Consider the following 13,429-nt stretch of genomic DNA (forward strand, 5'->3'; position numbering starts at 1 on the left):
ATTTGAAATTAGTTTCAGATCTTAAGTGGATTTGGCAGTATTTAATTTGAATTTTGAATTCAAATTAAATTGGGATAGAGCCTTAATTGGAAGCAATAGGAAATTGCCCATTAATGGGGAGGCTGGCGGTATCAAGAGAGGAGGAGGGGTGTGGGGAGGATTTTAAGAAGTTTCCAACAAGGTTTGCTAAATAGGAAAGAGAATAAACGACCATCTCTAATTTAAAATTAGATCAAATTGAAATTTAAGAATTTATGCCAGTGAGGCGAGGCGGGCCTCAACCAAGTTGAGGCGCAAGCCTCATAAAAAAAACTCGAGGCGTAAGTATCGAGGCGTTTTTTACTAGAATTGCGCAAAGGCGGGCCTCTAGGCGAGCCTCAAGGCGAGCCTCATATTGCGCAATTTTAAACCCACACAAGAAGAAGAAGAAGAAACACAGGAAAATTTTCATTAATCAATCCTCATCCCAAATTACAAGAGAGCTTGCCTATAAATAGGCCTCATGACAAGAAAAGAAACAAAGACTAAATGTCCTTCGGGCTACAACATCACATAACCACCTCTATGGGTAAAATGAGAAAAAACAGGAATATAAAATAAATTAGTACATAAGACACATCAAAAATAAAATAAACTCCAGATCGTAGCCGTTGATCTTCCGATGGTCTCATCACCAAAACCTTTTTTTTTCTATCTCCTTTCTCATTTATTCCTGTTTACTATTGTTCATGATAGGTGGATGATATGACTGCTGATTTGATTTCTTGTTAGCTGAATTTTGAGGAGAGATCAAATCTTTTTTTTTTGTTTCTTTTTCTATCTCCTTTCTCATTTATTACTCTTTATTATTGTTCATGATAGGTGGATGATATAACTGCTGATTTGATTGTCAGCCAACTATTATTTTTAGATGCAGAGGATCAAACGAAGGATATCAAACTATTTATAAATTCGCCTGGTGGTTCTGTCACATCTGGTATATCCCATGTTCTTAAATTATTATTATTATTATTTTTTTAAATGTTAAAACTGGCCAACTTTTGATTTTCATCGGTTATTGTGGTTTACTTATTGCATTAACTTGCCTAGGCCATTAAAAATAATTTGCTGAATTGAAAGATTGCAGAATTATGAGTTTTTTTATGCATTGTTAGTTCCATTTTGATAATGCAACCCATTCTAACCTTTGGCGCTTACTTTTAGCAAATATATATAGTAACATCAACTATGATTTCTTATAGAATAAAAATATTAATTTTTTATTTTATAATAACATTGAGTTCCTTAATCTTGACAAACTTTGTTGAGTTGTGAATTCTATGTGATGTAGGCCATTTTAGCATTTAGAATCTCTTATGTAGTTTTAATATGAGATGCAAATTAAAAAAAAAAAATCATGCAATATGCACATAAAATTTGCGTGTTACATGCTTGATCTTTTACAATTATTCATTACATTCAATGTAAATTGAAATCATGATGGAAATCAACTCAGCTTGAGGGGGATTCACATCCAAGCTAAGTAACAAGGTTAGTAGTTAAAAGGTGTGAGATTGGTAGTAATAGAGGAAAGCGTTATTAGCCAATTAACCATGTATATGTTTTAATGCATGTTTTTATCCTCATAATTGATGATATTCTCTGCTTTTTCTTGCCTTAATCAGCCACCATATTTGCCTATATAGAATATACTAAAATTTTCCCCTCTTCAACAAAATACAATTCAAAAGAATGTGCCAATATCAGAACTTGTGAAATTCCTTGGTTGAATTTATAATTTCAACAAAACAGAAATCGGTAACAAGTAAACGAAGAAGAATAACACTCAAGAACAATTTTTATTGGATTATTTATATAAGAAAAGACAAGATACAATTGGATCTTCAATTGACGAGGAAGATCCGGCTCTCCCAAATCCCTAGACGCTGGCTAGAGCCGAAATAACTAATGAATAAACTAAATTTAGCAAACTCCAAAACATCATCCTGAAATCACCCTATTGTTAGCCTTAAATAGGCTCCCATAATTCCCTCCCAAATTAGTTCTCTTTATCTAAATAATTCCCTTTAGATTTGAATTCAAATTAGATTTATTTCTCTAATTAATTCCCTCCCAATTGTAATTAAAATTTTCCTAAACAATCCCATTTTAATTCCTCATCGTTTTTCCTAAATAAATCTCTCTTAGATTTTGAATTCAAATTAAATCTCTTGTTTAAATAATTCCCTCATAATTATAATTTAAACTAACTTTCCTAAATAGTTCTCTCTTGATTAGGAAACTTCATGATTCTCTCCCAATCAAATCACCCAGTCCATCAATATTTCTCTCCCAAAGTGTCATCTTGTCCTCAAAGTGGAACAAAGGAAACTACTGCTGTAGCATTTTATTAGTAGCACTGGACTAAAAATAGACTGATAATGGGTCGAATGATCCCTTACCCCAGCATCTCCCTAATAAATATCTCGATCTCATCCTTCTTGTTTAGGGTCGAATGATATAGAGGAATACTTATAGGTGAGACTTCTTCCTTCAAGATGATCACATGCTCGCATTCCTATGAAGGAGGCAACCCCTGAACTAGCTGGAACACCTCTCGATACTGCTGTAGGAGTGGCTGGACTATGTCTGATGCTTCTATCTTCTTCCCATCTTCTTCTCCTTCCCAATTTTTCATCTCCACCAAAAATCCCACTTCTTCACCATTTTCCCTCCTTGGAAGTGGCTCCAAAGATGGCATTTCTTCTTCTTCCCCCAAAACTTCTTGATGAGAACATCGCTCAGAGATTATGACATGTGTACCAGCGACGGAATCGTAGATTGAAGGCTACGATTCAGAGTTTGCTTTTGATGTAATTTATGTTTTATTTATTTTGCATTTCAGTTTTCCTAGTTTATCCCTATGGGGGAATGTTTTCTTATTGTAGCCCTGAGGGCATTTGAGTACTTTTCTTTTCTTTGTAGTTAAGACCTATATATAGCGTTCTTATGCTTTGTAAAAGGGCAATGAATGATTGAATGAAATTTTGATTTTGTCTTCTTCTTATTCTTCTTGTGTGTGCACTAGAGAGAAGAGAGAGCCCGAGGTGAGGGCGAGTGTAATACCCATCAGTCATTGGAAGAGTCCGTGGCTCATGGTCTATTTTCTTTTGTTTTCCCTTGTTCTTTCTTCCAACCGACCGATCCCCCCACATATCCCCCAACCACTAGCCGTAAGCTTACCCGGCCCCAACCACCGACCACCCCTCCCCCATCACTCAATCCCTTTGATCCCTAGTTTCCCTCCCCACCCCCACCCGACGCCAAACCCATCTTCCCCCTTGCCGCTGGCCCACATCCATGCTCCCTACCGTAAAGATGATTTCAATAATCTTAATGGTTTCTTAAATTAGCTCAAGCAAGCAAGGAAAGATTAGGATTTATTTGAAATTCAAATTTGAATTTCAAATACTTTCCATATTTACAAATTCTAAATCAGGAAAGTGTTTAATTATAAATCCAATTTAAAATTACATTAGATTGGATTTATTATTAGCCTTCCTAATTTAAAAGACTTGTTTGGAAACTTTTAAAACCCTCCCCAATTCCCTCCTTCCTCTCTTCAAGCCGCCGACTCCATCATTGGGCTCTCCATTGATTTTCCCTTTAAGCCTTAGCCTTATTTGAATTTTGAAATTAATTTCCAAATTCAATTCATTCCAAAATTACTTAAATATGAAATTAATTTCAGATTTATTAATACCTCTTATCTTAACCCTAAACCTAAATCCCACATAACCCAAGTCGTCCCTTTCTCTCTCCTTGGCCGCCCCCTCCACTTGCCTCATCTCTCTTGGAAACCCTAAACCTCTCATGACTTTTGAAGCCAAGAAAAGGAGACAAGCTCCTTCTTACCTTCTACCATTGGTGTATGGCCGACCCTGAGGTCGACCACGGATTTGCCTATAACGCTCAAGGAAAGATCGACATCTTACTTTCTCCTTTCTATGATCCGGATTGGGACTACGAAGATTCAGTGGAAAGCTACGTCAACTGCATACTCTATTGCCTCGCCGAGAGGCCCGAGATGATAGAAGGGCAACAACTCATGGGACCTTAGCAAATCGTCGGCCGACCAACAACCTCTCCTCCTCGGCTACTTCTCCGGCGAATAAGACCCTACGCATCACTTGTCTTGTGGTGGTATCATTAGGGTTGCTTCTACCCTTTCTCCGCTAAGCCCAATTTCAAGATCGAGAGTGAAGGAACTCATGGTGAACACTTCTTGATGTTATACCGTGGATTTTTGTTTCATTGCTATTAGTTTTATTATATTGTTTTTTATGTTATTTGCATTCATCTAGTTATTCTCCGTGTAATCGCTTGCTATTACTTAATCTCCTAACGGAGACTTCTAAGGATTCGACTTGGTGAAACATAAGTTTTTAATTAGCAAAGTTAACTTTCAAATTATTGTTAATTTCCAAAAGCAATTCTTGTTCACTTGTATGTTTCACATCACTTCTACCTCCCGATCCTCCCTCACTGTCCCTATATTAGGGTTTCCCTCACTTCCCAGTTCAATCAACTATGCTCTCGCCTCTGATGTTGTTGGTTGGGTGTGAAGTTCTAATAGTTTCCTTATCATTCCTTCTTGGTTGAAAAAATTTTCCTCCATTAATGTCATTCTGTCCTCAAACGCCGATTTGAGTTGACCAACTTTTTCTTTAAGACGCTCTTCCAATGCATCAACTTTCGTTGCCTTCATAGGTCCCAAAAAAGAGCTCTGATACCCATTTAATAGGAAATGGATACAATTTCCTTGAAATCAATGAACGGAAATAAGAAATTAAGAACACACCAAAACATTTTTTTATTGCAAGCTATATAAAAGAAAACAACAAGATACAGTTGGATCTTCAATTGGAGAGGAAGATTCGGCTCTCCCAAATCCTTAGTCGGCGACTAGAGCCCTCACAACCTAAGAAATTCTAATTTCAGCAAAATCAAAACATCATCCTGAAATCACCCTATTGTTAGCATTAAATAGATTCCCATAATTCCTTCTCAAATCAGTCCTCTTTCCATAAAATAATTCCATCTCAAATTTGAATTCAAATTAGATTTATTTCCTAAATTAATTCCCTCCCGATTTTAATTAAATTTTTCCTAAACAATCCCCCTTAATTCCTCCTCATTTTCCCTAAATAATTTCCTTTAAAATTTTGAATTCAAATTAAATCTCTTGTTTAAATAATTTCCTCCCAATTACAATTTAAACATTCCTAAATAATTCTCCTTTGATTAATAACCTTCCTAAACAGTTCTCTTTTGATCAGAAAACTTCATGATTCCCTCCCAAACAAATCGCCAGGTCCATCAAAATCCTTCATAATTTTTTTTCCTTTTTCCTAATAAGGAGTAATATTTGTTAGCTTTAGCTTGGTACTTAGCTTGGAAACTTGAAGTGGGTCCAAAGCCTTGGTAAAAACTATTTTTTTGTTCTAAGTTGGGAATATGAGTTGTAATGATTTTCTTATATTATATTCTTTATCTAAAAAATGACGATTAACTTCAATTTGTTTTGTTCTTTCATGAAAGAAAATATTAGATATGTAGATAGCAACATAGTTATCAGAATGGAAGACCATACGTTGAGAAATTGGAAAACTAATTTCCTCTTAGGACAGTTTTGACCCAAAAATCATCTCACATTTAGACTGTGCCATGGCTCTTGATGTTATCTCAACACTTGATCTTGCCATTACTATTTGTTTCTTGCTCTTCAATGTTACTAAATTTCCTTATACAAGATACATTAGCTTGATGTGGATTTCTATCATCATTAGATCTAACATAATCAGGTTTAGAGAAAGCTTGCACGTTAACATGTCCATTTTTAATACATACAAGTTCTTTTTCTAGTTGTTTCTTGATGCGTGTGAACAATGGTCCTGTTTAGAAGTTTGCATTTATTGACTTACAACTCCAACAACAAATATTATATATGGTATAATGATGGTAATAAATATCAAATTTCCAACCAACCGTCCATAATGAGAGAGATCTTCAAATATTCCTCTTTATATATAATCTTTAAAGTGTCAGTAGAAGTTTCAACTAGTTTGTAACCTAGTCAACAAATTTATTCAATGTTAGTCATACACTTATTTTGTGGCAAGAAATTTTTGTTGTTGTAGACAAAATCGATCCTCGAGAAATATTTGGGTCAGCCTATATCTTAAACAAACAAATAATTTTAGTACATATTGCTTTACCTCAGTGACTCCATCTTAATCACTTTTAAAGAGAAGGATGTTGTCAAGATAAGTTTTCATGATGAATTATGTCTGACAAAGATGGAATGATTTGCTTATTTTCTATGAAGATCAACTTAGCAAGAACCTTTCAAAATTCATCGAACCAAGCTCAAGAACTTTGATTAAGTCAATAAATGAACTTATTGAGTTTATGTATTTTGAACTCTTTGATCAACATACACAGACATAAGCTCCATACGTATAGCTTTAGTTAGATTTTCATAAAGGAAGAATTGCTGACATCTTTTTGAAGAAATTGTTAATCTTCATTGATAATTCCAGGATGAGGTGTCATTAGATACCATGTTTGTTGATTAAGCAAGATAGACATTTCACCATCTATAGTTTGTTTCCATCAGATATTCCGTAGTACCTTAATATCTCCTACAAATAGAATTGAATGAAAACTAGATAAAATGATGAATGCTAGAGGAAAGATGGTCAAACGACATATAATAATAAGATAATCAATATAATGGATTTCACCTTTTTGTAGGGCATTGAGCAATGGAGAACAGAAATTTCTTCAGGATGACCATCTGTAGTTGTATCTAACTATGTGATTGGAGTTGTTATAGATGGCAGGTGAGGCCAACACATATATGCATGGAGGTTAGGAGAAAAGTAGCATATTGGCTACAGGAGGATGAGTAATATGTGGAGAAGAGTCGAAAGAGGGATTCATGAATTTCTGTTTAGAGAGAGTTTTTCATCAGCATGAAAGGAATGAACCAAACAAAGTCAGCTAAAAAATATAGACGTTATAGGAAATGAGGATTGTCCAGGATACATGATGGAGAAGGGGGTCATTCCCAAGAACGATTGAAGGGAACCAATCAATGAGATAGCAAACAACCAACACGTTATCAACCTAGAATTGACGTGGATTTTTTTGTATGGAACATCAATGTCCAGGCTACATTTAGTAAATGATGATGCTTACGCTCAATAAATCCATTCTATTAAGATGTGTAGGAATATGAGGTCTGGTGAATAATTTTATTATTAACACAAAATGATTTAAACTGAGTTTGTATAATTTCTAAAGCATTATTAATTTGAAGATTTTTAGTTATAGTAGAAAATTGAACTTTAATTTTTTGATAAAAGATGTGAAATACAAATAAAATATTGAATTAGCACTTAAGTAAATAAACCCAAGTTAAAATGAGACTAATCATCAATAAAATGTAACAAAATATTTAACACCTAGATCGTTAAAGATGTTACTTAGGCCCCAAATATATGGAGGACACTACTAGGGTTTGGCATGGAGGTTGGAATAGGCACTTGATGAAGTTTACCAAGCTCGAAAGCATTACAATCAAATTTGAGAGGGAGGTGGGAACAAACACCCAAAGATGCTTTGGTGGAGCTTGACCCAAATAAAAATGCCATTTATATGGAGTGATGGTTGGAGGGAAGACTTGAGACTGTAGGGTTCATATAGTAGATTCCACCAATTTCAACACCTTCAGCAGTCATCTTCTTTGTACTAAGATAGAACAACATATTGAGAATGATAATACATTGCAAAGAAACTTTGAGTACGAGTAAGTCAATGGATTGAAAGTAAATTTATAGGAAGTTTAGGGGAATATAATACATCTGGGAGAGATTAAGCTCTTAGAGAGATAAATAAAGCTTTTTTTTTACGTAAGGGAAGGGGAACCATCAACAATGAGAATAGGTGGGATAAAGGACGTGTTAAGGGAAAAGAACAAGTGGCAATTACTTGTCATAGGTGAAGATGCAATAGATTCTTGAATCCAAAATGTGTACTAGAAAAGAAGTTGCGGTAGAACTAGTGTGGATTTAACATGAGAAGCAAATACATGCCGAAGAGCATTAAACGAGAAAGTCATAATTCTCTTGAGACCAAGTGATTGATCTAGAAGAAGTGTGTGTTAGAGGTGGAAGTTGCAAAAATTGTTAGAATTATATAAAGGTCGAGTAGATGAAGGATAACCAAACTTAGCCCGCCACTAATTTTCAGGGATGATTAGCATGCTTATAATGAGTGCATTAGGAAAATGATTTACCCCTCCGGCCATTGCTGTCATTAGTTCAGCCACCATAACTAATATAATGCCTTGTCGAGGGATACATTGGCCATGTACTGGCTGAGAAGGAGGCAAGAGCACAAAACTTGAAGAACTTGTGAGAGAGTAGTGGCAATATGCCGGGAATGGTAGACTCAGCCATCATTTGTGATTGAATATGTTGGAGGAAAAAATTAGTATTTGGATAAACATCTAGCAACAAAAAAAATTCTTAGTTTATCTTTGCCAGATGATCGAATACATGGAAAATGACCTATATTGGAGAAGTTCATCCCACTCCCCTTGTAAGGTACATAAGTATTCTTGGAGAGATAAATTATGTTTTTAAAGGAAAGAAGTCTCATAATATAGGGTGTAGACATAAGAAATATTATTTTTTCTAGAAATAGTGACGGAAGAAAGTCTACATTTTCTTTGTAGAGCCTTGGAACATGACAATCGTTGCAATTTATGGTTAAAGGCTATTAACTAACCAAGTGAGGATAGCATAATCAAAATATAGTCATTTAGAAAATTTGATAGTGTCATCAAAATTCGTAGGAGAAACATCAATATTGAAGTTTGTCTTGAGAACAAATAATAGCATAGAAAGCCGTCAACCACAAAATATAATTTTTACCATTAAAGTCAATATAGGGGCAATTACACCATGGGGAGAGATGCAAAATTAATCTAAGAGATAAATCATATCATGGAAATGGGTGAAAGTCCTAGAAGGGAAAAACCTAATTAGGAAAAGAGAGATGACGCAACTGGATAAACTACAAGAATGGTCTCATGTGCTAGTTTGGGAGCTAGCTTATGCTAGCATAAGTGATGGATTGTGAGTAAAGATGCATGTTGAGTGAATAGGAGCAAAGTAGCACAAGCAAGCAGACTTGGGCATCATGAACGCAAGCTATGCAACTATGAGTGTATGTGAGAAACATGATAGCAGAAGAGTGAACGTAGCGGCACAGGTGTGCTCGTGGATCAAGAATGAGGAAACCAATAGACTCAAAATCAAGCTATTGGAGTGGGGGTCATGCGTAAGCCAGTGAACGAGCAAGTGTGTAAGGGCTTATGTGATGTTGGTGAATGGTTTCTAGGGCTAGGATTAACCTTGTTTTGATACAACATTGAAGAGTGTAAAACTTTTTTTTTTTCAATTGAGAAGAGTGCCTATATATAGGAAACTAGGTGAATATAAAAAGTAAGAAATAAAACAGATAATATCCTCAATTATGAGTATAAAAATAGGCTAATTATAGCTTTCATATAATATCATCCAAATTATAAAATAGCTTATAAACTTTGATATTTTCATTCAACATGATCGCAAAATATAAATTTTACATCTATGACATCCAAATACATTATCATACGGTCCTCATTATAATATTTATCCTTATTAACATCAAAATTCTAAGAATCCAACAGACTGTAGAATAACACATGATACGTTTTTTTTGGGGGGTGGGGGTCACCTTGTGGGTCCAAGGGGTAGTGATGTGATACCACATGCGAAGGAGCTTCTTAAGAAAATTAAAAGTGATTGACAATGGAATTACAATTAAGAGCTTATGCATAAACAACTAGAAAAATAAGCTCTGAATCGTGGCCACCGATTGGTGATGCTTCCGGCTATACAAATGTTTGGACTTTGGATCGATGTCCTCATCAGGTAGATATTTAGAAGGTTCCTAATCAAGGGAAGTTGCTTAAGAAGATTCATAATTAAGGGGAAACTGTTTAGAAATGTTTCTTAATTATGTTTATATTGTTTAGGATGGTTTCTTAAATCATGTTTAATTGCTTAGAAAGGTTTCCTAAATTATGTTTATACTACTTAGGAATTATTTAATTGTTTAGGAGGGTTTTCTAAATCATGTTTAATTGTTTAGGAAGATTTCCTAAATCATGTTTAATTATTTAGGAAGGTTTTCTAAATTATGTTTATACTATTTAGGAAGTATTAAATTGTTTAGGAAGGTTTCCTGAATTATGTTTAATTGTTTATGAATGTTCTATTTGTATTATGGCGGCTAGGGCTATTTAAGGGGGAGTTATCTTGGGTTTAGATCATGTTATAGATGAGTTTTGTGGGTTTTTGTTGCAGTTATTTTCTTTGAGGGCTTTCCAATAGCATGTAGGTTGATTAGGAAAGCCGATCTACCTCTCAAATTGTAGATCACCTGCATCTTGTTTGTTCTTATTAAAGTTTTAATAAAAAACCAGCCACTGTTTTGGTTTTACTGGAGTTTTTATATTGTTGTTTGCTGTTTTTTCTTCTAAGACGTGTCAACATTTGAACCATAAGTATCTATAGCTACATTGTACATCTACCATATTTATATATTTATAAAGAAGGGTGCTCCCACCAACTATACACAAAATTCTCTTAATAACTAATCTACTCCATTAGAGATTTTTTTGAAAATGATCATAAACAAATTATGGTATTATATATATATTAAATAATAGTGAACACAGTATGCATTCTAATCATTGAACATTGTAAGTATATGTACACAAATATGGCATTTATTGTAGTCATCATTATTATAACATTAGATTGTAGAGTGATAGTAACAATTATCATATCCTTTGATTTCAAAAAATATGACCAAAACATTTGAATATCCTCATCATCTTCATGGCTCATAACATAAAGTGGCATAGATTTTAAATTACAAGGTAAATAATTTAGGTTTATTCTTTGGATCCCTATTAACACTAGCCTATCATGGAGTAAACCCACCATTGGAAAATATATTCCCTGGCGGAAGAAGCGTTATGTACTTCATACATCTATAATTCTCAAGAACGAGAAGGTACCTAACTCATCATCGATTGATACACGCCCTATCAAAAGTGAGATGTAGTTCATACGGTTGTCATTCTCAATGGCAGTCAGTTTAAAGTTGGTTACATTGGTGTCTCCAGCTAAAGGGATTTTTGACCTAGAATTGTATTACTATATTGCACAATCATGAGGTCAAAATCATGAACTATGATCATGGCGGTTGAGAATGTTATATGATTGTGTGGCATTATAGATACACACATGACAAGGTGAAGAACATTAAAGAATCAGAAGACATCATATTATAGCTTTTCCATTTTGAGCAATCTATGAATATAAGCTTAACTAAACATATATAGACCAAATGCAACAAGTCTAGAGGAATGAAATAATACTCTTAATTAAAAATGCAATTATCCACATTAATTAGGTTAGGTTGACAGGCTCATTGACCTTAACATCAAGTCACCCTTGCTCAATTCCTACAGACCAAATGTATGGATAAGACATGTATAAAACTAAATCACCATAATTTCCTCGGTCAGAATACAAACTATTATTCCTCTTATCATAGCTTCATACCATAAAACATAAACCAAAATGTAATACGTTAAATCCTTATTTAATTAAATATGCAGTTTAGATTCTATACTACCAAAGGCTACATATATACCATTTTCCTAGTTGAATTAGGAAGACCTAAATGCAGGGCTCCTTACTTTCAAATTGAATTCACATATTATCACTCTTAGCTTCACAATGAATTTTTTTTTACTTTTTCTGAGGCTTTTTTATTTTGAGCTGATGGAGTTTTGATGGCACCCATTAGTTTGCTTTTTAATTTATGTAAAATTTTCATTAGTTTTGATCTGGGTATATCCTAATATTGGCATAATATTTTTCTTGCATGTACTAACAGGAATGGGGATATATGATGCCATGAAGTTGTGCAAAGCTGATGTTTCTACTGTTTGCTTGGGTCTTGCAGCATCAATGGGTGCCTTTTTGCTCGCTGCTGGAACTAAAGGAAAGAGATTTTGTATGCCAAATGCTAGAGTTATGATACATCAACCACTTGGAACAGCTGGTGGCAGAGTGAGAAAGCTCTTCTTTTTCAAATTTTTTTATTATTTTTCCAGTTAGTAGGAGGAGGAGAGCAAAATAACTGACCTATAAATGATATAAATTCACTTGCATTACAAGTTTTTTATATATCTTTTTTCTCTTTTATAGTCTGAGATTTTACTTGGCCTTGTTGTCTCTAAATCTATAGTGACGACCCATATAAATACTTGCTAGTTCCCATGCCCCATATTTTTGTTTGATGCTTACAAGCTTGAAGTCAAACCTGTAAATTTGGTATGCTTAAGGAATGTTTACATGTAGAAAAAAAAAATCGGATAGACTATTCTTCTATATGGATGGAAAGTTTTAAAAACTATTTTAGTTTGCCTTTTTTTAATGTCATATTACATCCAGTTGGCAAATTAAGGTCATTCACTTTAGAATCGCCATAAAAGATAGAACAGTACCAAAATTTATGAAATTTCAAGATCATATCTATTCCTACTAGTGAGGTGAAATACCCAATTGGTATGCTTCATTAGAATGGGGTGTGCGTCACATATTCATTTTCAGTAAAGGTACACATTAATTCTTGCTCTCATTCATCTCAGGAATTCTCTCAAAAGTTTAAATGTAATTGTAGAAAAAAAAATTGATCTCTACTTACCATTAGTTACCTTAATATTATATATAAATGAGTTAATCAATGTACTAAATTTGGCTATTCTAAGAGTAAAGTGTCAATTTACTTATTTAAGAGAAAATTGTACCATCTAGATGCGAAGTATAGGCTATAAATATGGCAGGACAATCAGCAACTATGAAAATCTATCAAAGAAGAAGGAACAAACACATTTCACAGCTCGCAAATAACAACAACATAGTTTTGGCAACATAAATGACAAATGGGTCCACAAATGTAATAAAACACTAGTAATAGTATTTCTTTTACTTATTTTAAGTAGACTAGTTCTTTAGTGATATGTTGGTCTACCTAAGTATTATAAATACATCTCTAGTTGTAAAAACTTATTATGAAATGAATGATTTCTGAGTTCTCTCTCTAGTCTCTTTTCTTTTTCTTCTTCTTTTTTTAAGTAGTCCAGATGATGTGAAACGTAAATGCCATTTATTTGCCTAGGTGACAAGATTAATTAAACCCCAAATCAATTTGGGGAGAGAGAATGGAAATCTGAAATTAAATTTCAGATTAAGTG

General features: G+C 34.0%; 1 protein-coding gene across 1 annotated transcript in view; it reads left to right on the plus strand.

Moving 5' to 3' along the window:
* Nucleotides 1-861: 861 nt before the first annotated feature.
* Nucleotides 862-13,429, plus strand: part of LOC110095073 (ATP-dependent Clp protease proteolytic subunit 3, chloroplastic-like) — a gene marked incomplete at its 5' end in the record, with an annotated part of 14,194 nt that continues 1,626 nt past the window's right edge. The window contains 2 exon segments of the mRNA XM_028694561.1: nt 862-976; nt 12,067-12,242. Coding sequence (XP_028550394.1) covers nt 862-976; nt 12,067-12,242 — 291 coding nt within the window.

This window comes from Dendrobium catenatum, unplaced genomic scaffold (genome assembly GCF_001605985.2).
Source record: "Dendrobium catenatum unplaced genomic scaffold, ASM160598v2 fragScaff_scaffold_54, whole genome shotgun sequence".
Lineage (NCBI taxonomy): Eukaryota > Viridiplantae > Streptophyta > Magnoliopsida > Asparagales > Orchidaceae > Dendrobium > Dendrobium catenatum.